Source organism: Rhea americana, unplaced genomic scaffold (genome assembly GCF_003343005.1).
Source record: "Rhea americana isolate MKP2758 unplaced genomic scaffold, rheAme1 scaffold_142, whole genome shotgun sequence".
NCBI classification, from domain to species: Eukaryota; Metazoa; Chordata; class Aves; order Rheiformes; family Rheidae; genus Rhea; species Rhea americana.
In genome coordinates this window covers 1,761,379-1,785,355 of record NW_028185506.1, presented here as the reverse complement: position 1 = coordinate 1,785,355, position 23,977 = coordinate 1,761,379, and the positions used below count along the sequence as shown (strand labels likewise).

General features: G+C 41.6%; 2 protein-coding genes across 3 annotated transcripts in view; one reads left to right on the top strand and one right to left on the bottom strand.

Annotated features, from left to right (window-relative positions):
* Window positions 1–3,965, bottom strand: part of TCAF2 (TRPM8 channel associated factor 2) — a 25,667-nt gene extending 21,702 nt beyond the window's left edge. Inside the window, exon 1 of one of the 2 annotated variants that reach the window (XM_085298855.1) lies at window positions 3,904–3,965. The gene's annotated coding sequence lies outside the window, so the exon portion shown is untranslated. The remainder of the gene's footprint in view (window positions 1–3,903) is intronic. The other variant, XM_085298854.1, reaches the window with a different exon arrangement.
* A 40-nt stretch (window positions 3,966–4,005) lies between these two features.
* FKBP4 (FKBP prolyl isomerase 4) lies at window positions 4,006–22,745 on the top strand. Its single transcript, XM_085298856.1, has 10 exons — window positions 4,006–4,277; window positions 7,128–7,272; window positions 9,664–9,806; window positions 14,129–14,249; window positions 14,796–14,952; window positions 15,324–15,414; window positions 15,763–15,846; window positions 16,531–16,716; window positions 17,182–17,421; window positions 22,066–22,745. Exons 1-10 carry the CDS (start codon window positions 4,194–4,196, stop codon window positions 22,162–22,164), a joined length of 1,350 nt encoding a protein of 449 aa, XP_085154982.1. The 5' UTR covers window positions 4,006–4,193; the 3' UTR covers window positions 22,165–22,745.
* Window positions 22,746–23,977: the final 1,232 nt, after the last annotated feature.

Genomic DNA, 23,977 nt, shown 5'->3' with positions numbered 1-23,977 from the left:
CCTGGGGAGGCCACATCCCGAGTACTGTGTCCAGCTCTGTACTCCCCAGTACGAGAGAGACATGGAGCTACTGGAGAGAGTCCAGCGCAGGGCTGCAAAGATGATCAGAGGGCTGGAGCACCTGCCCTATGAGGAAAAGCTGTGAGAGCTGGGCCTGTTTAGCCTGGAAAAGAGAAGACTGAGGGCTGATCTTATTAATGTGTATAACTACCTGAAAGGAGGTTGTCAAGGTGATGAGGACAAACTCTTTTCAGTTGTCCCGTGTGACAGGACAAGAGGCAATGGGCAAAAATTGAAACACAGGAAGTTCCGTCTGAACGTGAGGGGGGATTTCTTCACTATGAGAGTGACAGAGCCCTGGACCTGGTTGCCCAGAGAGGTTGTGGAGTCTCCTTCTCTGGAGATCTTCAAGGCCCACCTGGATGCAACCCTGTCTAACATGCTCTAGATGGCCCTGCTTGAGCAGGGAGGTTGGACTAGATGATCTCCAGAGGTCCCTTCCAACCTCATTGATCCCATGATTCTATGAAAGTACTAGGTTCAGCCTTTTTAATCTCTGTGATGTAAAAAAAGGGCAGTATCTATCACATAAATGGAATTCACAGATAATGGTAAAGTAGTTACAAGGTGAACCACAGGAGAAAAATAATAAGCTTACCAGAAAATAAAAAAAAAAATAAGAGAACTTGCAGAAATGGAAGTCTTATGGCCTGTACTTTTCAAAAAGTTTTGACATCTGTTGTTGAACAAGCGCAGCTTTGAAATCACTAACTGCAGATCCATAGCCCTTCCATTCCTGCATATTAGAGGGGTTGGGGCTCATTTGCATGCCTGTTATGTAACAGCTCAGATCATTTCTTTTTAAATTTTGCTGTGTTTTAAAGTTAGGAATAAGTGTAACACCACTGTTTATTTTTAAAAAAGAACACATGATTTTCGCTTTTTGATTGGGGGTCATGCCAACCTGCTATAGTCTGCAGTGATGCAGAAAAAGRAGGAGGAACACTGTCTTCTTCTTTTCTCCTGATTTTAAAAGACAATATGTTGTCCTTTAAAAGGGCTTGTTATGTTAAATACTGCCAGGGGTAGGGGAAAGCAGGGTTATCAGGACACCTCAGTGAAGCTGCAGTGGAAGCTTCTCAGGCTCTCTGYTTTTCAGAGACCTATGAATGAAGAGCAGGTAGGGTATAACTTGGCTGAAGGGCAGTGGCTGACATTCTGAGTGGCCTAAGGTGGGTATTACATACAGTGACAGTGTGAGGTTCCCCTGAAGAAAGCTTATGCTTTGTTGTGTACTTTAATTAAATGTTCTGAAAGCAACAAAAAAGTGTTGATTACATAATAAATAGATTAGACATTATTTCTTCCTTATTATGCATCATTATATTTTATGCAACAGGCAGAACTTACCACGTTTTCTTAAATCGTATTTTCCAACAGGCTACAGGCTACAGCCCAGCTGTGTTATACTATGCCCATCTTTTCATGGCTTTTTGTCCCGATCTTATGATCTGTGGCAGATCTTTACACAAACTTATTCATAAACATAGCAAGTTGTAAACCARCATTAGCTAGGCTTGATCTGTTGGGAGGCTGTTCCACAGTCTTGCTGCAACTAATTTTTCTGTAGACATTTGACTGCCCAGGCTACTCTTTCCTATTCTGTATATTCATCTTACTTGTCTTTCAGTCTGCCTGGAATCTATTCCCAAAATTTTCATTTTCATCACTATTACTCATGCCCCTGAAGCTCTGAAACCTTCCTTTTGAATTCCCCTCCCTTGCAGTTACTGACCTTACTTTCAGAACTATCAGATGCTTCAACTGTGTATCTTCTGAAAATAGGCCTCTCATATGACACTCAGGCTCTTTTCCAATGCYGTGGTAATATACAAAAACCTCAAAGATGCTTAAAAGGAGGCTTAAAAGACAGAAAAGACTCAAACTTCTTTGCATACAGCAAGAAGTTTTAAATCAACTCAGAGCATGATATGAGAAAATCTAGGCAAAAAGAGACATCAGGGACCTGATGACTTGGGAGTGTGGAGAACTTGGGTGTTAGTGATGACCTGAGACTGCAAACCCAGTACAATATAAACTCACTAGTCAGGGAACAGATGAAGTATCTCCACATTTTTGCTGTGCCTCAGCTAACAAGACCTGCTAGATTTGCTGGACTGGAACCAGAYTTGATGCTTCTCTGTGCTCCCCAGTGTCAAGGTCTAGGTTAGCACACACAGAAACAACTTTGCACCCCCACAGATCTAATCTGCGATCTAAGTAACTCATCCATGGGAAACTGAGATTTGACTGCAGCTAGAGATTTCTAGACCAAATGCACCCAGAAACCAGTGTTTTTTCTCTCCTRCTCTCACCCCCACTTATTCCTCTGAATGAAACTGCACCAGTGTGCTTGCTTGGGACTGAAAAGCATGCCTTTTTTACAGGGGAAACCTGTTCATTTTGCTGTTTGCACCAGGCTCTTTATTTAGGCTCTTTCCAGTTTTCCTATACCACTGCAGAGACAGTCTAAGAGTGCTGAAGTCTTTGTGTACTGCACACAAATTTAGTTTTATCTTGGCACAGAGCTACTCCTGACTCCTGCAAAGTAAGACATGCACAGCATGCCTGCTCACAAACCAACCGCACACACAGTGGCCCATTCCCCTGCAGTCTTCCCAGGCATCCATTCCAACTAACAGCCGGGAGGTCTGAACGGCATGGACCGATGCCCCAAGGTGGCAGTGGGGACTGGAAAAAMCAACTCCAGAAACACCGAGCATCTGTCCACGAGCTTCTTCCCTTCTACTCTCAGCGCTGGCTTTTGTCATGGGAGGGTGCGGGGTCAAACATCGTATTGAGAAAGCAAAAGGAGTACAAARCACGCAGCTGTCAGTCTTCCCATCGGCTCTGGGGCCCGTGTACGCCACTCCACCACGAAAGACCCCGCTCTCGCTGGCGGCATGCAGCGGTCAGGGACGCCGGCGGCCGGGGGCCGCGCACCCGCCGCTGTGCGCCCGCCGCAGACAGCAGGGGCCGCTGCGGGGCCGGCAGCGCGCTTTTGGCGGCAGCGCCCGCCCCTAACGGCCGCCCAGGGCGCGTCGATAAAGTGAGAGAAGCAATAGGAAAAGAAAGTTCAGGAAGGATCGGGAGGACGCCAGCCACCTCCCAGGTCTCAGGGACCGCGCGCCGCGGGAGGCATGCAGGGTTGAGCACGGTAGTCCAGGGAACCCAGCAGTAATGGCTCGCAGTACAAAGTTTAACGTTGTAAAACCTTAGCTTTTGTTTTACTAGTTTTTTGTCAAAATTGCCAGACAGGATTCCACTCTGATAYTACATCATTGTAAGTTGCAGGTACTTTAGCTGAAAGGAGTACACAGCATATAACCGTTGTGTTGATAAAAATGAGCACAGAATCTGGTCTGCTAATTCCAATGTACTACAAATCTTCATTTTCAGAGCAGAATGCTTTTTTAGTAAATGCAAATTTAGAAAAACGCCAAACGTTCTGGTAATGGGTCAAGCCACAAAACCAGGGGTGTTATTTACTCCCGTACAGATGTTTTGCAATTCAAAAGTAATTCTTGGCCACAGAAGTTGTGTCAGAAGCACATTAAGCCCGTTTTCACCTTTCCTGGCTCAGGTAGTTTTAATCATGTAGTTTTCTAATGCGACTCCCTTGCCTGGCAAGCTAAGCCACGTGCAAACTCCTCCCATTGCCGTTTCTGAGAAGACACTCCATTTTGTACCTACTTGCGCTTTCACATAAATCTAAAAATATGTGGCAAAATGAAAAATTGCTGCACACTGGTGACTGCGCTCCTGTCCGCCTACTAAAGACGTCTGCTTCCCCCAGCCACCCACCCAAATGATCCGCCTGCCGCCCCGCCACGCAATACGTACTTTCGCCACAGCCCCTGGCGCGCTCGGGCTTTTTAAACCCTCTCGATACCTCTCTAGAAACTTCTCGGCCCCTCCTCCCCCCCCCTTGTCTCCTCCCCCTCCCCATCAACCTCCGGGCCAGTGCTGCGGCGGAGGTAGAAACGGAGAAGACACGCGCCCGCCCCTCGCGCGCCGCTGCCGCAGCAGCCAGGGTGCGAGCCGGCCAGGCGCAGATAGCGGGCGAGCGCTGAGGACCCCTGCGTCGACCCCCCCCCACCCCCAGCTCCGCAGCGGTGGCAGCGGCAGGCGGGATGACGGCAGAGGAGATGAAGGCAGATGGGGCCCCGCTGGAGGGGGTGGACATCACCCCTAAGGGGGATGAGGGTGTTCTCAAGGTAACCGGGCTGCTCCCCCGCATCGTTCTCGGTCCTGACTTGCAGGGCCTGCGGGAGGGATTCGTGAAAGGCGCGCGGTGCTGGCCTGGCGCGGCTCTCAGGGGACCCTTGAGCGCCCGCACTTTCCCCTCCCCGCCCGATTGCCGGGCTGAGTGGGCCTGTTTTTTTTCCCCTTCCTTACTTCCTTTCCTTAAGGGCACGGCTGTCACCTGGCTACCCGCCGCCCGGGAAGACTCGTGCGGCCTTTGCGGTTAAATATTAGCCACGCTGACGGTGCAGCGGGCGGGAGGGCGCTCCGCCTTGCGCACGCAGCCACGTGCGCGCAGGCTTGCGCGGCTGCGGCGGGAGCCGGGCGGGGGGGGGGGTACACACACTCCTTGGAGCGGCTGGCGGGCGCCCCCCTTACCGGCAAGGAGGCTTTCGGCCTCCGGCGGGGAAGGGTAAACTGAATTGCGAGGAGGGGATGCTGCGTTTAGGTTGTTGCACAGCACGCATGTGGTCGAGGGGGTGATCAGGAAGTTGTGTGCCTTTGCCCTTATCCCAGAGTGCGCTTCTGTCCCTACTTACTGGTCACTTGTTTTGGGGCATGTTAGATGGTAGTGTTCTGTTCTTTTTTTTTTTTTTTTTKYTTCCCAGTATGTGCTCTCGGGAGCAAAGACTTTTTTTTTTTTTTTCTTTTTTTTAAAAAAAAGCTTGGAATAGTATAATGTATATTTTGTATTGTATTCATGCCAACATAGTTGGTATAAAACAATGATGCTTTGTGAACTTGGCCTTAGGAATTAGAAAAAGGGACTCCCTGTCTTCATGGAAGTAACTTCTAAAACACGAGATAGTGCCATTTATGCTTGGTCCTGAAGTAAATGTAGGCTCTAGCTCTGGCAAGAGCCAGAAAAGTTGTTGTTTGTTCCATTTCATGGAAAAACTAGTTATTAGCAAGCTGCAAGTTAAGGTTGTTAGGGCAGACTGCAGAGCTAACAGTCAGTTTTTGCTGTATCTTCAGCATGACAGTAACCTGGCTTCTTCTGTACTTGCAAGTCAGTTGATAGGAGTGGCAGAATTTATATGAATGAGGGGGGAGTTGCATTAACTTCCTCTTTTCTCTAAAATTTCCTATTTCCCAATCTCTAGAAGCTTCTTTAGTCTTTCTAGAAACTTGAACAACAATCGCTAGAAGTTTTTCTTTTTTTTTTTTTTCTTTTTAATTCAGTGAAATTTCAGACCAGTTATGTTACAAAGAAGAAAAGCAGCAGGACAGTAAGAACAAAATACTGTCTTTAGCAAGACTTGTCTTGTAGTAGTTCAGAAATGCAGAATACCTCTACAGAAATCAATGATTGAACTCTCAAATTGTCTACACCAGTCTTGTACTAGTATCGTTTCACTGATTCCAGGAAATTTTTGATTTGTTCCTCAGTTTCTTATCAGGATAGTATCCAGAGGTTTTTCTGCCTGGTGATGTTGAATGTGCTTGTGTTTTCTAATGTAAGCATTTAAGTTTAGAAATAGAAATTAGATTTGCAATCCCAGTATGACAGGAAAAACAGGATTCTCCACTTGAAAGGGAAATGGGTTACCATATTAAAAATACTGAGTATAGGGGGGAAAAAAAAGAAGCTTGTTTCCTCTTCAAAACAACTGTGAAAGAAAAACATTATATAAATATTGAAAATGAAATATTCATAACTTTCATGTTGTCTAACTTGATATGACAGTTGAAAAACCTCACATTTGAAAAAGCTTAGTAAATTCTCATTAGATGCAGTTATTTCAAAATGATTTTAAGCTAACTGTCTTAGAACTACTAGACTCTCCTAACAATTTTGATCCTTTTTTTTCTTCTTAAATTTATGTATGATATAGCTAGTTATTGGATTACCATTATTTTCGAATGTCTCTGTTTACTTCTCTCTTTGAGTTGCAGTGGTTGCTTGAATTGTCTTCCATGGAGGAGGGAAAAAAAGTCTTAGTTGTGTCGCATTAAGAACTGCTGTAGCATTCAGGTTATGCAGGGTGAGGGGATGATGTAGTTAAATAAGGCATCCGTCATTACATTGAGCAGATGTAACTTCTATCTCTGCTGAGATACTTTCAGCTTGTTAAGACAAGCCACTGATTGCTTCTATTAAGACAGTTTCTGACAGAAGCTGTTAACATTTGTCACTGTTTCAGGCTGAGGGTCCTAGAATTCCACTAACATAGTTGGAGGGAGGAACACAAAGTAGAAGATACTGGCAGTGATTGGTTGCAGGAAGTTGCAGTTTGGGAATGAGAGTCCCAAGGGGGCACTTCCTTTAGTGCAAAGGTGTAATCAGTATAACAGCATGCAGGAATATCTCCATGCTTTTATTGATTTATTAAGGGGAGGAGATATGCTAACTCTTGTTTATGTATAATTGCACTTGTATAAGCATCTGTCTTCTACCAACATGATGATGTTTTCCAGGTATGCACAGATGCAAGCAAATAAAGTCTTCTATTAATGCCCTATTTTTTCTATTAATTCCCTAATATTGCCTAGCCCAAATAATGCCAAGCTTTGGCTAGGAGCCTTATGGTTTCAGTCAGAAAACTGAAACTTTCTTGAAGAAAACTAGAACTTGAACTTTAGAAATCCTGTTACTGGAATGGCTTCATGTCCATGTTGCATGGGAGAAATGGGTGTATCACAGCAGGTATCTTGGAGAGTCCATACGTTTGCAACACTACTAATCTATAATGTATTTCCAGTTAACCTGCAAATATCTTACCAGCTGAAGATGATAGGTGCACACCTGAGTAAATGAAATTAATGTCCATTTTGCRTACTTAGTTTTCATCATCTGAGTGACACTTAACTGTTTTCCTCAGGTTATCAAGAGAGAAGGCAGTGGGACAGAGTCTCCAATGATAGGTGACAAAGTGACTGTCCATTATACAGGATGGCTTCTTGATGGCACAAAATTTGACTCCAGTCTGGACAGGAGAGACAAGTTTTCGTTTGACTTGGGGAAAGGTAATGTTTGATGTTGATTAGTCTAGATACTAAGATGAGAATTCCCTGCATGTGTGGCTCCTTTGTATAYTAAAGTTGCTATTTTAACCTGTTCTCAAAGTGTAAGGTTTTTTCTCTTAGAATGGCCCAATCAGAATTGCTTTGAGATCTTTCTGAATCGRAAGAAATATATAGCCACTTCCTGAGGTTGGTGGAGAATTTCATAGAATCACAGAATTGGAAGGTTGGAAGGGACCTCTGGAGATCATCTAGTCCAACCTCCCTGCTCAAGCAGAGTCACCTGCAGCATGTTAGACAGGGTTGCATCCAGGYGGGCTCTGAAGATCTCCAGAGAAGGAGACTCCACAACCTCTCTGGGCAACCGGATCCAGGGCTCTGTCACTCTCACAGTGAAGAAATTCCCCTTCACATTCAGGCAGAACTTCCTGTGGTTCAGTTTCTGCCCTTTACCTCTTGTCCTGTCACACGGGACAACTGAAAAGAGTTTGTCCCCATCCCCTTGACACCCTCCCTTCAGGTACTTGTAGACATTGATAAAATCCCCCCCTCAGTTGTCTTTTCTCCAGGCTAGAGAGGTTCAGCTCTCACAGCCGTTCCTCATAGGGCAGGTGCTCCAGCCCTCTTGGAGGATCTCAGACAAATGACTCCAAGGAAAGCAAATTCACCTTCATGGGAATTCACCCTGAAGCATAATGATAAGTTAGTTAAATAACCAGTATTTATGTACAGTTAAAATGAATATCAGAAAGGTTGGATGAATTTGATTTTTGTACAGCATAGATATAGGCATAGTTGAGCTGGTTTTGTTCACTACTCTGTAGCATCTCTTAAAAAGAATGTCAAATCCTTGCAGTTTTTATATGTAAAATATAGGTGCTGACAATCCATTTTATAGTTGTGAGCTGCCAAAATTAGTATTACATTTCCTGAATGTTGCTGTGTTAGCTGCTAGTACTAACCTGTGTTGGGGTGAAACTCCATTATCTTTGTTAAACTATAGAGTAACCTTGAAGAATATCAAATTCTTTGCATGAAACATCTATTCTAGCAAGGAACTGGTACATTTTCCTTGTTAAAATGCTTTGTATAGAACATGAAAATTTGGGATAATGATACAGTGTTGGTAAGGAAAGTACCATGAGCAAATAAAGCAAAAAAACTTGCTGATGGCATTATCTGCATTTCACAAACATCTAAAATTTGTTGAGGAAGGATAAGTGACATTGCTAACTACAGATATGGAGCTCTCTAAGCAAGAACTTTCTGAACTGGAAAAAATATATAACCATTTCATGAGGTTTAGTGAAGAATTTGGAGGACCTCAGACAAATGACTCCAGGGAAAGCAAAGTCGCGTTCATGGGAATTCACCCTAAAACATAATAAGTTAATCAGATAGCCAGCACGTACATTTTATTGATCCTTTTTTGGCGGAAGTCTCATTTAAGTATGCTGAATTGTGACCAATTACTGGGACAGGGTGCACTGGGGCAGCTGTCAACTGCAGCTGAAGAATGAGGAAATCTACTTCTTTCTCTAAACTTTTAAGTTAATCCAAATCTGATCATATACCTCTTCATGGTCAGAAGCCTTCGTTTTTTTAGATACAAAAAGCCAAACGTCCTTAGTGTGACAAATCTTACTATTCAGTTTCATGATTCCCCCTGACAGTTGTCTACCTGGTGCTTTTTCTGTCTGGGGGATAAATTCTGTAGTGTACTGAGATCGGGTGATAAGAAGAATACCAATTAATACAAAGTTAATACACAGGCTACTTCAGAGTTGAAAGGAGCAGCAAGTAGGAGAGTGTGAGAGAGAATTTTGTTACTTCAGGTTTCAGCTTCTGTTCACTTTGGCTTTACAGGGAATATGTCTTCCCCTTTCCTGCCCCCTTTTGTTACAAGTGTGTGTAACTTTTAGTTACTGCTCATGCTGATCTTTGCCAACTGATAAAGTACAGAGAGAAAGACTGTTGTTTTGGATTGTTTTCAAAATATGAGCAGACAATCTCTCACCCTAAGACCTTCTTCTTCGAAGAGTTTATTGTTATTTTCTAGCTCTTGAGATTGTGCCAAGCACTTCAGATATGGTCTGTGTTCAAATGATTTGTATTCTCTATAGGCAAGAATGAAGAGGAGGAAAACAAGAATCACTACATTCAGAATGAAGCAATTTTAAGAAATTTCAGATTTGAATTGCCAAATAACTTTGTAACTTTATTAGAATTTAAACTGATACATGCAAACAAGAGCAAGTGCTATCAAGTCCTTCAGTACTTCTGCACTGACAGATTCTTACGTTTTGTATTGAAAGTGATGATGCCAAACCTCACAGCTGATGATGACTTTCATATGTGCCTAACAATCATGCAATTGAAATCTGACTTGCACAGGTGAGGTGATCAAAGCATGGGACATTGCCGTGGCAACTATGAAGGTTGGAGAAATCTGTCGGATTACATGTAAGCCAGAATACGCCTATGGCTCTGCTGGGAGCCCCCCAAAGATACCTCCCAATGCTACACTGATTTTTGAGGTAAGTGGGAGACAGTAAAATTGTAACCTTCAAAAACAATTATAATTGAAGTGTTTTATTGTAGAAAATGGGTGATGTATTATACTGTGCAACGCATAGTTAACCTGTTACTTCATTATTTAGAAAGACTGTAGCTGAACAGTTCCTTTTAATGAAGTCAGTACAGAATAATTCCTCTATCTCTCACAGAATTCAGGATCATCAGTTAATAGCTGGATATGAGTGTTAGCCTATTATCCTAGTCTGGTATTTTTGGAGCAAGAGGCTGGTGTCTGGGTAACACTAGTTTTACAATTCACATGAAGAGTTCATCTCCTCAGAGGTGATCCTGAAGTGTTACCTTAGCATCTTAGTAAGCATAGAGCTGGTTAGGTTCCTTAAATTCTGTCCTCCACAGGGGAGGTTACTTTTAAAGGAACCATGTCCAGTGCCTTCTCTGTCAATGGGGGGTGGAAATAGCAATTCTGTTTTGCTTCGGTAGAGTAGTTTCTCAAAATGCTGAGACCTGTACTTGACTTCGCATAGTTAGAGGATAATGAAAAAGCTCTCCTCAAGCATGCGGTGACAAACAACCTATACAGTGTTCTGGGAGGATATATTTTTCTCATTTTTGAAATGATTCTGTTTTCCAAGAAGTGCTTCAAAATTAGTTGGTCTCAAGAGGAGGAGGATGGACTTCTGGAGTGTGATTTTTAAGTATTTAACCAGTGGAACGGACTCACACTTTTAAGGTGCTTAGTTTGGGGGCATGAGGGAAGGTTCTTGAGTTTGGTTGCTCTGAGATTGTTTTATCCAAAGACTAAGGGAGGTAAAAACAGCTTTTGGAGTAGGGATTGGAAGCCAATTTAATGCTAAATGGAAATGATGAAAATCTGTAAAGGGTAAAGTAATCAATGTTGGATACGTGTATTTTTATTTCACTTTTTCATGAACTTGTGAGTAATAGCATTAGAGGTGTGTTTTTTTTTTTTTTTTTAATGGAAGGATTCAAAAACACCTGCTAGAAAGTAGTATCCTAGGCCRCCAAGGGATGAGCACTTGCTCATTTCAGGTATGCCAAAAAAAATACCATTTGTGCAGTTAACTGTTAAAGAATGACCTGGGAACCTCATTATAAAAACAGAATTTCTTACAAATCTAAGGTAGTCACAGTTCATTATATTTGAGCTACACACATGCTGAAGTGCACAGTACTCTTACCAAGATAAGTGATACAAAGTGTAACACAGGACCAGATTGAAAAGGGAGGTAAAAACAGCTGTTGCTCTCCTTCTGCTTGCTCTGCTGTCCATGCATGCTATCTTAAAGCTCAGACTTTCTACCTTGACTGCATGGCTGCATAATAAAGCCTTACTAATGCCTTAGTTGGTAGCACACYAGGTGATACTTGGTTGTCCTGCAACAATAGATAATACCTAACCTTTTGATAAATAGCAATTGTAGCAAGGGATTTTTCTGGGTACTACTGGGAAGCACTGAGTTTATCTGATGCAATCTGGGATTAAATTGGCCCACTCTGTAGCATTATGAGCTAACAGTTCAGTAAACCGCTTCGTGGGCTGAAAATTCCAACGTGAATCATCTTTCAGTTGAGTTGAGAAGCCGTCTTTCTAGCTAACTTGTACAAAATGAAGTAACATTAAAATAATTTAATTTCAGAAGTAATCTGTATAGTCATAGCTCTGGTTTGTAAGTGGGAAAACGCAATTGGAACAAGTATTACATAATGTGGTATGAAATCTAAATTACACATCTATTTTTTTCTGTACATATATTATAATTCTATATTCTACATGAATAATGTGGCTTGTAATGTTTCTCATAAGCACTTCTGCATTACTTCTTGACTCTTTGGGACTAAACTCCCCCCCTGCCCCCAGCTAACTTCAGCCTGCTTCTTCCTGTCCACTGTTCCTAAGCGCTTTCCATACTAGTGTAAATATTCAGGTGCTTAGTCAGTTCTCATCTCCCTCTCCCTGTACCACTTTAACTTTGCATAAATGTGTAAAGAAGACAGARGAACTTAGTAAATTTCATACTGATTTAAGCAGTCTTACCACTGAAGGGACACTTTAGCTTTTCAGTTAGCTACCTACTGAGCCTATTCAATCAATGTGGATTTCACATGTGTAAGCTAAAATAAGTATTAGCACTTCCACACTAATAACATGATTTTGAGGCTGGAAAGGTATTTCCAAGTCTAAAAAGGAGCCATTTTCTGTAGGTATTAAGGCAGGGGAATAGGGTGTCAGGATTTTTTTATAGTTCTTACTAGGATTTTTTTAATGATGGAATCCTGACCTTTCTCTGTTCTAGATACCTTTTAGTTTAAACTAGTGTTTCGTTCATGACCCTTTACATCCCTCTATGCCTGTGAGGATGTAGTGGATAGAGGAAGAAAGGAAGGAAGATGGAAATGAAGTTGTATGATGGATTTACACCTTCTCTGATAAAATGGCATGTAGATGAACCAGTAGTAAGTGCCAGTTGTGCCCTAAACTGGGAAGACACTTGTATCAAGAAAGTCTCTCCAAAGTTTTAAATAGGAGTGATTTATGACTACTATGACTCTCAGGCACTTAAAATCAGTGAAGGGATTCCACTTCCTTTASTTGATTTTAAATAATGAAAAAGAAAATACAGCAAAAACAAAGTCAGCATGGTTCCTATGCAAGTGCCATCACCTTGCGATACAGAAAATTGTATGTGAGTTGCCTTATAAAGAAAACACATTCTCATCAGTAGGGTGTCTTGGGGTGACTTAGTTTGTTTCAGGTTTTTTTTCAGTCTGAATATTACTTGGGATTAGATACCCATCAAAATACAAGGTAGGATTTGTTCTGATGAGTATCCAATTCCTCTTGTATTCCAGGTGTCTGTAGGTCCACTGTAACGAACCTCCACAGCAGTAACCTTGAACTTTTTTTAAAAAAACAATATACTTAGTCTAAACAGTGCTGATTATAATGGCTTGATCTCTTTTGCTCTTTTTAGTGTTGTCTTACTCAAACATACAGTAATAAAAATCTTTTTCTTAATTTCATAGCAGTAATGACAAGTTTCTTTTGCGACTGGACTGTTTGTTCCATCTTGTTCTGTACGCTCATTTCAAACTGTGGTTTTCACTAGAGACTTTGAAGAGCATGTGAAGATTCGGGCTGGGTAGTCATCTCTTACATTAACATCAGCTCTTAAAAATTCTAAACAATTTGTTGCAGCAACAATTTAGATTAGGGGTGGGCCACATCTCCCTTTTTATTATAAAATACCTTATTTGCATTTCTTTGTTAGCAGCTGAAATTTAATGATCTTGATTTCTTCTTTCTTTTAGAGATGATATTTTTTGAATGATTCTAGAATACATAAAGGTCAGATGAGAGGGGAAAACACAGCAGGCTTAAAATGAGAACAGTAATTGGATTAAGATACACAAGCAAGAATGATACAAGTTTTCAAACTGTTGTCTTCTAGCATGAGAGTAGGTGGTTGAAGAAAAGAGTTGGGAAGAGCTGAATATAAGCAGAAGCGATGTTTCTGAATTTGCTATAATATTGCAGGACAAGCATTAGAAATGAGTTTGGGCTCAGTTCCGTCCTTTGAAATTGATTTCAGTTTGACTGGAGATCGGAGGGTATGATCAAGCATTAGAGGAAGGATCTCACTTGTATTTAATTTTCCTCCTCCTCCTCTTCTTGCATTACTTAAACTTTTTTTCACCTCTTGGATACCATGACACTACTGATGATTCTGCTTATACTAGGCTCTAGCATGACAGCACGTGAAGGCTGATGATCAGTGCATTAGCATTTCAGATTGGCAAGTGTGAGCAAATCCTTTCTGGCTTTCTGCTGTGTTTTTCATATATTCAGAAGGCATTTTTCTTGGGGAGAGAGGGTGGAAATCCTACTGCTGCCTGCAGACATGAACAAAAAGGCTATTAAAGCAGCCTATAGGAGGAAGAGGAACAATTTTCTCCATAGTAGTTTTCAAGCATTGTGGGTCATTTAAGCTTTATTCAGAGACTAGGCTCACAGTCAGTCCATTCAAGAGCTCTCTTAATTTACAGCTTTCAGAGCTTTGTTCTTCAGCATCCTCAGTCTTTAAAGGTCTGAATATAAGATTTCATCTTGTTTCCATGTAGTATTGACTTAATACAGTAGTTGCATAACGTTAGCTATCTAATATCTTACAGAACCTTGGGTCATGCTGAAGATGGTGCCTGCCTAAACAGTTATAGTTTCAAAGATCTCTGGAGATTGAATTCTGTGGGTTACTGAGTTGATGTGATAGGAATAAATGTAAGTGTTTTCTTCTCCCTGCAGATAGAGCTGTTTGAGTTTAAGGGGGAGGACCTCACTGATGATGAAGATGGTGGCATAATCCGAAGAATCCGTAAGAAAGGAGAAGGCTACTCCAAGCCCAATGAGGGTGCGCTTGTAGACAGTAAGTCAGCTATATGAGTAGTAATTGGGCTAACTGTGTGGGAGGGCAGAACCTTTCTACCACCCACAACTTTTTGTCTTCAGAGAGACGAATACCTGGCTTCTCTTTCCCTTACTTAAGTAACTTAGGAGCTAGTCTAGAGTAGCCTTTCRTTCTCTTGTTTCTGGAGAGGTTTAAATTTTCCAGCAGGGATTGAACTTGGGCTCTCCAGTGATTCTGAATCTGCTCAGGTGCTCACTTGACCAAAAAGCTAGATGAGTGTAATGTATTTTTGTTTTCTGAGAAATGAGAGGGAAAGTAGTTCTGGCATTTGTTGTTGGAGTGAAAAGAAAACTTGAATGGAAAAAAAAGAGAAGTTTTACTAGCTTTAGYAGCACAGGCTGCGTGTGCTTCCAGTTGCTAATATTTGCTTAGGTAGCTACTTTCAAGAGGGAAGACTAYTAAGATGGAAGAATTTGTCATTCCCTGTATTACCTGTGCTGCCTGCTGCTCACTACACTGATATCATCTGATTTGTCTCTGGCTTGTTTTGCTTTTTGTTACCAGTCCAGTTTGAAGGCCGATATGGAGATCGCGTATTTGACAGGCGAGAGTTGCGATTTGAGATTGGAGAAGGTGACAATTATGATCTTCCTCATGGTCTGGAGAAAGCAATTCAGAAAATGGAGAAATCTGAAGAATCTGTGTTCTATCTCAAACCCAGGTGAGCTATTTCTGATCTTTTTCATACTTGAAGAATGCATTCTATGTATCTGGGAAGAAAGAAGTGATCTGTAAAGCCTTTCAGCTTAATGTGATACCATATTAAAGGCTTGGTCAGGTGCAAAAGTTTGATGTTTGGGAAGTATGAAGCTCAGATGACTTAGCTGCTGGATGAGAAGTGAAAAATGACCTTAGGTTTTTATAGGGTTAATACTAGTGAATATTAAAAGAAATACTGTTGTATTTTTGTAATCTCATAATAATGATTTATAGTCACCCCAAACTTGCATGTTTTCTTTGCCTCTAGCTTCTGATACACAAGCATGGCTATCTGGAGAGCTTTAGAGCACTTTTATTCCCTCTGTCTTACAGYTATGGTTTTGGAAGTGCCGGGAAGGAGAAATTTCAGATCCCTCCAGATGCAGAGCTACAGTATGAAGTAAAGCTCAAAAGCTTTGAAAAGGTGGGAATGAGATGAATTATCAAACAGATTGGGAGGTAGGGGAAGAGATGTTGATGGAATTTAAACAAGAAAGATGAATCTTTGAACTCTGATCTGGATTAGGGAAGCTGCTGTTGGTGGTGACAACACACAGAGTACTTGCCTGAAACTGCCCTTGTTCTTACTGGATCTCTGTCTGTTGTGGTCGGTGTCTCTGCTACTCTAGCCCAGTTTCTGTTTTCTCAGTAGCAGTTCACAATTCTCCTTTACCAGACCTATCTTTACCATACCTGTTAGTGAGAAATGGCGTAGCCACGTGAATTTCACTCAGAAGTTGTGTCCTTACTTGTACTCTTTGGTTTTGTTTAGGCTAAAGAATCTTGGGAAATGAACACGGAAGAGAAGCTGGAACAAAGCTGCATTGTGAAGGAGAGAGGTACTCAGTACTTCAAGGTAAATTACAGGCTTGAAGTTCTGTTAACGTTTCTTAACTCATGACATGAGCTGGTAATGATGATCTACAGCTTGTCAGTTCAGAGTCCTGTTCATGGTATCCTCAGATAGCCTGTGTTGCRCTATCTACTAGCTGCTCTGCAGAGTTAGCTGTTGTGTGGGGGTTGTTTTTTGGGTTTGGGGTTTTTCTGTTTTGTTTCCCCCTGCCCCTCCCCTCAAAGCTGTTYGCTGTAGCTAGAGGTGGGTGGCAAGGTTACAGTATTAAAGTTGCTGCTGTGAGATAGTGCTATGAATGAAGAACATTCATTTAGGCTACAGATGTGTGGAGAAGATGTGTTTTAAAAGATTTGACAAGCTCATGACAGGCTTTCTCTGGAGATTCCCATGATATTCTTGGTGCAGTGGTAGTCTTGATGTTTTAAGAATGCCTGATCTTCCTTTCTATTTAAAGTTTTGAGTATAAAGCAGGGGCTCAGAGCAAAGTATCTGTGTTGGCCTATACCCACAGCTGTAGTGAGTAGTATGATTCCTAAAGAGTTTCTGGCCCTACACAGGAATTGCTGACAAATATTTTATATTGTGTGATGATAGAAGTTAGTTTACTTAAATTTTTCTCTGTATTGTTCAACATAAGCAGGAGGGGCAAGAGGCAGATAAAGGATGTTTAAACTGCTGTGCTTACAGGAGGGGAAATACAAACGAGCAGCATTACAGTATAAGAAGATTGTGTCATGGCTGGAGCATGAATCAGGACTTTCTGATGAGGTTGATACAAAAGCCAAGAGCCTGAGGCTTGCTGCCCACCTTAATCTAGCTATGTGCCATCTTAAGCTGAAGGAATACTCCCAGGCTTTGGAGAACTGCAACAAGGTAGTAAGTTTTTTKTGTTCTTAAACTCTGTACAGATTATTCCTCACTTCAGCAATTTAAGGTAGACCAGACCTCATGCTATTCAACCTATCTTACCAACTAGTACTTTGGTAGAACCAAATACACGATGTACAAATATTCTACAATATATTTTCATCATTATTCTTAGAATATTTTTTAATATTGCTGGTATGTTAACTGAGAACATTAAAGTGTTCAGAAAGTAAAAACAAGGAGACAAGGCAAAGATACTGGTATTGACAAACATCAAAGACCGGGTAATAGACCAGGATTAAACAGCTGATTTCCTGGTTCTCTGTCTAAAGTCCTACTCTATTCAGCCCTCTATAGAAAGCCTCAAATTTTAGGAGAGACATACTTCAGAATCAAAGTACAGTTTCTAGGAGTGTCTGATCTGGCTGGATTTTATTTWWAAAAAAAATCTTGAATTAATTGTTTATGCAGGCACTTGAACTGGATAGCAGCAATGAAAAAGGCCTCTTCCGACGTGGGGAAGCCCACCTGGCTGTTAATGACTTTGAATTAGCCCGAGATGATTTCCAGAAAGTGATACAACTTTACCCAAGTAACAAAGCTGCTAAAGTGCAGCTAGTAACTTGTCAGCAGAAAATACGGGAGCAGCATGAGAAAGAGAAGAAGATGTATGCCAATATGTTCCAAAGGCTTGCGGATAAAGACTTAAAGGTAAGTGACACTACTCAAGAAAACTACAAGGCTTGATCAAGTGTTAAGCAAGGAATAGTGAGTTTTTAGTGTACTCAGCTTACTTCTTAGTACAGATAAATAGCACAGTGGAAGAGCACTGAAAAAGCTGCCTCTGAAAAATGGGAATAGCCAGTGCTCTCATGATTTTCAGGCCATCTTGTTTGAACAAGACAACTAGCAGTACCAAGCATTGCACAGGATGCTTTTACTTCATTTCAGCTAATCTTTCAGCAAAGTACTGTTAATGTCAGTGAGCAATTGAAGTGATGAGGTGCAAATACGAGAACGTTCAAGAACTGAAAGAGGCACCTTTTCTCCTTAAACTGATTGTTCTAAAGAACACTCTGTTTTGGTGTCTGCATGGTCCATCCACTTTATGCTTCTCATACTGATGGTCCCATGCAAAACCTTGAGAATTGTCTTGCTTCTGGTGGAGACAAATACAAAATGGAGAGCATCAACCACATGCTAGTGTCACAGATTCATTTTGAAGTGTCTGTCTTGAACTATTTCTTCCAGCTATCAGAAGATCCTTTAGTAGGAAAACTATCCATACAGTAGAATAAGTTTTCACTTAAGTCTTAGTACAGTTAACTTGTAAGCAAATGCTGCTTKTATTATAATAGGATATGCCAGCTAGGAAAAACATTCATTGCTGCCTGTGAAAATCTCTTATCCCAAGAAAACACTCATCTCCTTCATTTAAATCTCATGGCCCTGGATTGAGTAACTTCCAAGAGAAATATGTTATCTACATTTTACTCAATTTTCTCAGCAGCATTGAGCAGTGTAGAAGAYTGGAAACAGCCTTGTGACAGGCACAGATCTTTACCCATTGGCCTGTATGTGCATAGATAATACAAAATAATCATTCTCGATTCAGGTATTGGTATATCAATTTGCTGTCACTCAGCCTATGCTTTGCTGTGTCAGTAAGTCTGTCCTGGAGCCTTGTGTCCTCAGATTGATAAGATTATTCTGACAGAATTCAGCCTTTTCGGATTGAGTCAGTTGACTATATGTTACCCAAAATATTTCTCCTCTTCTCCTCTCTCTCTCTCTCCCTCTTTCCCTCCTTCCAGTCCTTCAAAATAAGAAGTATCTGAAGTTAATTTTTAGCCCAGAGACAGTGGGAGCTGTATACCTTTCTTCATCTATTTACTCTGTTTAAGTAGTCATATACTAGGTATTGGGTAATTTCCCATAGCTGGATGATTTGGTGGGCTGAATGTTCTATTTTGGGATGTTTTGTTTCCTTTTTAAAGAATAGCAGTGGTTCTGTGGATCTGATTCTCCTTCTCAAAAGAAGAGTTTAAACAAAATCATAAAGTCAGACACTCCCTACTGATTCTGCAAGGAAAGCAGCATTACCCATGAGTAAGGTAGTTAAATATCTAGTCAAAGCAGTCTAAGATCCACAGCAATCCCCAATTGTTGGAGGCTTTAAAAATATCTTAGCAAGATCATTATAATYTGGTTTCTTTATTTCACTGTTAGGGATCTTCACTTCTGAATTTGCAGTTCTTGATCACCAGCCATTAGGCTCTACTGTTCCTGTTCATGTTTCTTTCAGATAGTATAACTGCTGGGAATTTGACTTCCCCCACGGTACAGAACACTGCAAGATCCCTCACTCAGAGACAGCCCTCGTTGAAAGAGGCAGAGTTGGTTTCAAGTTACACCCACTCTACTTAAAGTACAAGTATAGTGTTCCRTGTTCTTTAAAGTATACACCTCAGCCCCTAAAAAACGGTTGGCAGAGTTCCATTCTTAGCAAAAGGCAGGCTCATAAGTATTGCATACTCTTGGGAGATATTCTAGCTCCAACGGTTTTCTTCTTGTCTCAGAAGTTCAACAAATTTGTAGAAGAGGGTTTGTTCAGCAACTGTCTTCTGATTCCTGAGAAAGCAATTTGGATTATGGTTCTGAAATGTATGAATCTTACAGTCTGGTGGAGTTCAAGACAGCCACTCTTGCATCAGTAATCTTTTCCCTGAATTCAGATATTCACATACATGGAGTATGAATTTTTAAAGGTTGAAATGTTTATTTTATTATCTTGAGCCCAAGATTCCTAGCTAATGTATTATCTGTGCAGAGGAGACTTTGCTCTTGTGCTTAGCAAATGCTTCTAAAGATGAAAAATGAGTTTGACCATTTGATTACCAGATGTTCTTTGGCTGCAGTTGCATGTTGCAACTGATACTTCAGTTTAATGATTCTGCCCTTCTCTCAACCCCTTGCCTCCCCCACCCCCTTCCCAACATTGCACACSCATCTCCTTGCTTGCTGTGGTATGGTGCTCATGTAACCTCATTGTAAGACAGACAGTTCAGTGTTCTAAGTTGACAGACATAATAACAGTTTCTTTGCAGTGCTTTTGAGACATAAGCAGTACAAGACACTCTTCCCATTTTCCCTTTACTGTATTTTAAAATTATTAAAAGGATGCATAAAAAGAGAATGTCCTACTGTAGAACAGATCACAGAATTAGAATCACAGAATAATTGAAGTTGGAAAGGACTTCTGGAGATCATCTAGTCCAACCTCCCCTGCTCAAGCAGGGTCACCTAGAGCAGGTTAGACAGGATCGCATCCAGATGGGTTTTGAATATCTCCGGAGAAGGAGACTCCACAGCCTCTCTGGGCAACCTGTTCCAGGGCTCAGTCACCCTCACAGGAAAGAAGTTCTTCCTCATAATCAGGTGGAACTTCGTGTTTCAGTTTGTACCTGTTGCCTTGTGTCTTGTTAAATGGCACCACTGAAAAGAGTCCAGCCCCATCCTCTTGACATCCCTTCTTAAGGTATTTGTAGACATTGATAAGATCCCGCTTCAGTCTTCTCCAGGCTGAAGAGGCCCAGCTCTTGTAGCCTTTCCTCATAGGGGAGAGGTTCCAGTCCTCTGATCATCTTTGTAGCCCTACGCTGGCCTCTCTCCAGTAGCTMCATGTCTSTCTYGTMCTGGGGAGCCCAGAGCTGGACACAGTACTCAAGATGTGGCCTCACCAGGGCTGAGCAGAGTGGCAGGTTCACCTCCCTTGGCCTGCTGGCAACACTCTTCCCAATGCAGCCCAGGATGCCATTGGCCTTCCTGTCCACACGGGCACATTGCTGGCTCATGGTCAACTTGTCATCCACCAGCACTCCCAGGTCCTTCTCTGCAGAGCTGCTCTCCAGCAGGTCAGCCCCCAGCCTGTACTGGTGCATGGGGTTATTCCTCCCTAGGTGCAGGAGCCTACACTTGCCCTTGTTGAATTCCATGAGGTTCCTCCCCACCCAGCTCTCCARCCTGTCCAGATCTCTCCAAAGATAAATACTTTTAACCTTCTTTTGAAATCTTATAACTGACATCCCATTTTTTTCTCCAGAGGTCCAGCATATTTAACTCTTAATTCACATCTAACTCAGCTTCCTTTTTAAAAACTGAATATGCCTCTTCATAGTTGTTAGMTTGAAGGTAATCTGCTATTGCTCTATTTAGCTCATCTTGTTGCCTTTGTGGTAGCACGATTGTGGCTGTGATGTCAGATTAACATTCAATGGTGGCTGCTTTCAAGATCCAAAGTCTTAGGGGGAGTGCTGGATCCACAATTCAGTTTGCTACAGAATGGCTTAAAGGAAAAGAGAAGTTTCTATTGCGTGTGAAACCCAATAGGAAACCAAGAGACATTCAGCAAGGAAGAGTCATTCCATCTGAGCTGCCACTGCCACCTCGCCAGTGCTGTAYACCTCTCCCATTCACCGGGCTGCAGGTGCCTACAAAGCAGCTGCACAGGGCTTCACTGGAAGGGGGGGAACAAAGGGGGAGGATCATCAGCTGGCTCAGCCCTGTGCCACTGCTCCAGCTCTGTGGTAGAGCCTGTCAGTGTGCCCCAGCCACCAGCAGAGAGGGAGGGAGGGAGCCCTCCRTGCTGGTATTCTCATTCCATCTGGTATTCTTAATCCATAACACTCTGCCTTCTACACCCTTGTAAAGTTGAAATCGCATCTTCAAGGAGAAGCTTATCTTCAAGCAAGGAGAATTTTTAGTGCAGCTGTCTTGTCAGAGAAGATGAGCTGATTTCTTACTCTATAGGTTTTCTTCTTGTCCTTTAAGAGAGCTTATTTAGGTGTCTATGATAGAGTTGAAGTCACTTCTCTACATTCTTTATGAAACTAGTCTTAGGTTGTGAAGAAGCACCTTGCCAAGTCCAAGTGTGCTGTAAGTATGTTTTCCCCTTAAGGGAGGGGAGAAGGGGGAAAACAATAGCTACATTAAAGTTGAAGCAGGACAAAAGTAGCTTTGTGCAAAGATGTCCTAAATAAATTTAGTTTGTGGAAGAGCACGTTAACAAAGCATTATGTAGCAAATACGCATGCCAGAAGCGTGCACAAGTAATACTAAGAATCATAACCACCTTATATCAATATTACTCTTTAGCTCTCTTTAAAGTGCTCCTAATTTCTTAGATGCAGAAAAGAATGAAAGCAAGTTTTGGTTTTTCTTGGCTAAAGTTAACTCAGTCTTGTTGGGAGATCAGGTAGCCCAATGGCTACCAGACACTATATAGGGTTTGTGGTATTGTTGGCAAAGTATAACTTTGTATAACAAAGGAATATTTGTCTTTGTCTTTCTGTTTAGTCGGCTGATACTCTTCAAACCAGCCACCCTGAAGATGCAGAAATGAAAAATGAGCAGAATGGAGTGGAAGATAAGCCAGAAGTTGACACAGAAGCTTAAATGCAAACAATATTCCATTAGTTTTGTAAACAAAAATTTCCAGTGTATTAGACCTTTATTTTTCTACCTGGTTGGACAGTGGCTTCAGGGGAGCAGAAGCTGAGGCCACTGTGCCACAGTCGGTTACAGCTTTACGTGTCTGTGGAAGAAGCTCAGTGGCAGCCCAAATCTGGTTTAATCCTAAGGACTTTATTTATTCATTCAAACCGTTATTACTGGGGTTCTGTCAGGATTTATTATGCTTGGTTTCTTTGCAGTTTGTCATCGGTGTTTGTCTCTTTCTGGTTTCAATTCACTTTAATCCCAGGTTCTGTTTTCTGAATTTATTTCCTTAGGGTTTTTTGGTTTGGGTTTTGGGTTTTGTTTTGTTTTTTAAGTAACCAGGCTTTTCCAGGAATTCTCACATGAGACTTAAGAACAAATCACTGCTCCTAGTTCCTCTGGCTTTCCCTTCTGTGAAGCTAGGGATTCCCTAAGTGTTGTAACCCTCCTTGTATGCCCCCTCTTCACACATTGCTGAAGGTGAAGACTGTGCAGTCACAGCTTGAGTAATGAAGCTCCAATTAAACTCAAGAAAACAATTTACAGTGTGTTTTTATTGGAATATCACAGAATTAAAAGCAAACTTGCTGTTTGCTAGTCATTCAGTGTTTTCTCATCCATGTAGCTGTACAGTAGTCACCGTATCTATTTTCTGTTGTTCATTCACTGCTGTAGCAAACTTCCACAATAATCTATACTGTCTTTACCCATTTATTTGCAAAAGGAAAGCTGGGGTAATGAAAAGGGTAAGGGGGAAAAGAAGCCTACAATATCTGCATAGAAATTACTTCCTATTACCTTCCTCTTTCCCTTCCAAGTTACAAAACAAGACCATAAAGAACACCATTAATTCTGTTCTGAATTAAGACAAAAATAATGGTCTTTAGTCTCCATTGTATTCTAGAAGTGGTGATGCTTCCCCCCCCCCCCTTACTCAGCAGAATTATAGAAAGCTAGGACAGGTAAGTAGATTCTGTATTCTTGTATGAAAACACAGCTACCTTTAAAGGGAAATGTTACTGAACAGGTTAGGACAAGATGTGAAGAAAACAATTTATCAGTTTGAACTACAACAGGGAAATTTGGGGATGGCAGGTTTGCACAGTCTTAGTACTGCTTTTTCAAAGCTTGGGGAGAAAGTTTCATGTGAATTCACATGCTTCTAAGGATTTTTGCAATTTGGCAAAAAAAGTAATATGGTTTCCAAGACCCATGTTTCTATATGAAAGCACGTAATAGCACTATAACCACTTACATTGTTTGCTRTTGTGCCACTGTGGGCACTTTGGTCGTGTAGTCTGTGAAGAGGCAACTCATCTTTTAGTGTGTGCTTCAGTGATTCACACTTGACGGAAATGGTTATTAAATGGATGTGCCTGAAGCTATGTGGGAAATCAAGGTAGACAGCTGAGCACTTAGAACCCCTGATTGCTGCTCTGGTACTTGACAGATCAGCAATGCCAGTACATAATGGTGTTTCCTACCTTCCTCATTCAAATGAGGTTACGTGCTCATGCAATTGCAAAAATAAGATTCCAAGAATTTGGGGGCTTAGTGAAAAAAAAAATCCTTAAAGCAAAAATGGAAAAGGTGCATTTTTAAACACATTTTTTTAAAAAATAAATCTGTAGTTCCACATCAAGAGCATGAACCTGGAGTGGCCCTTCCCTTCTCCCCAGCCTTCCTGATTGCCTCAGGGCTTTCCAGTGCCAGGCTCGGCCATGCCGCCTTTCCAAGGCGTTACTGTCTTGTTGCAAGCGCTCAGAAGTCA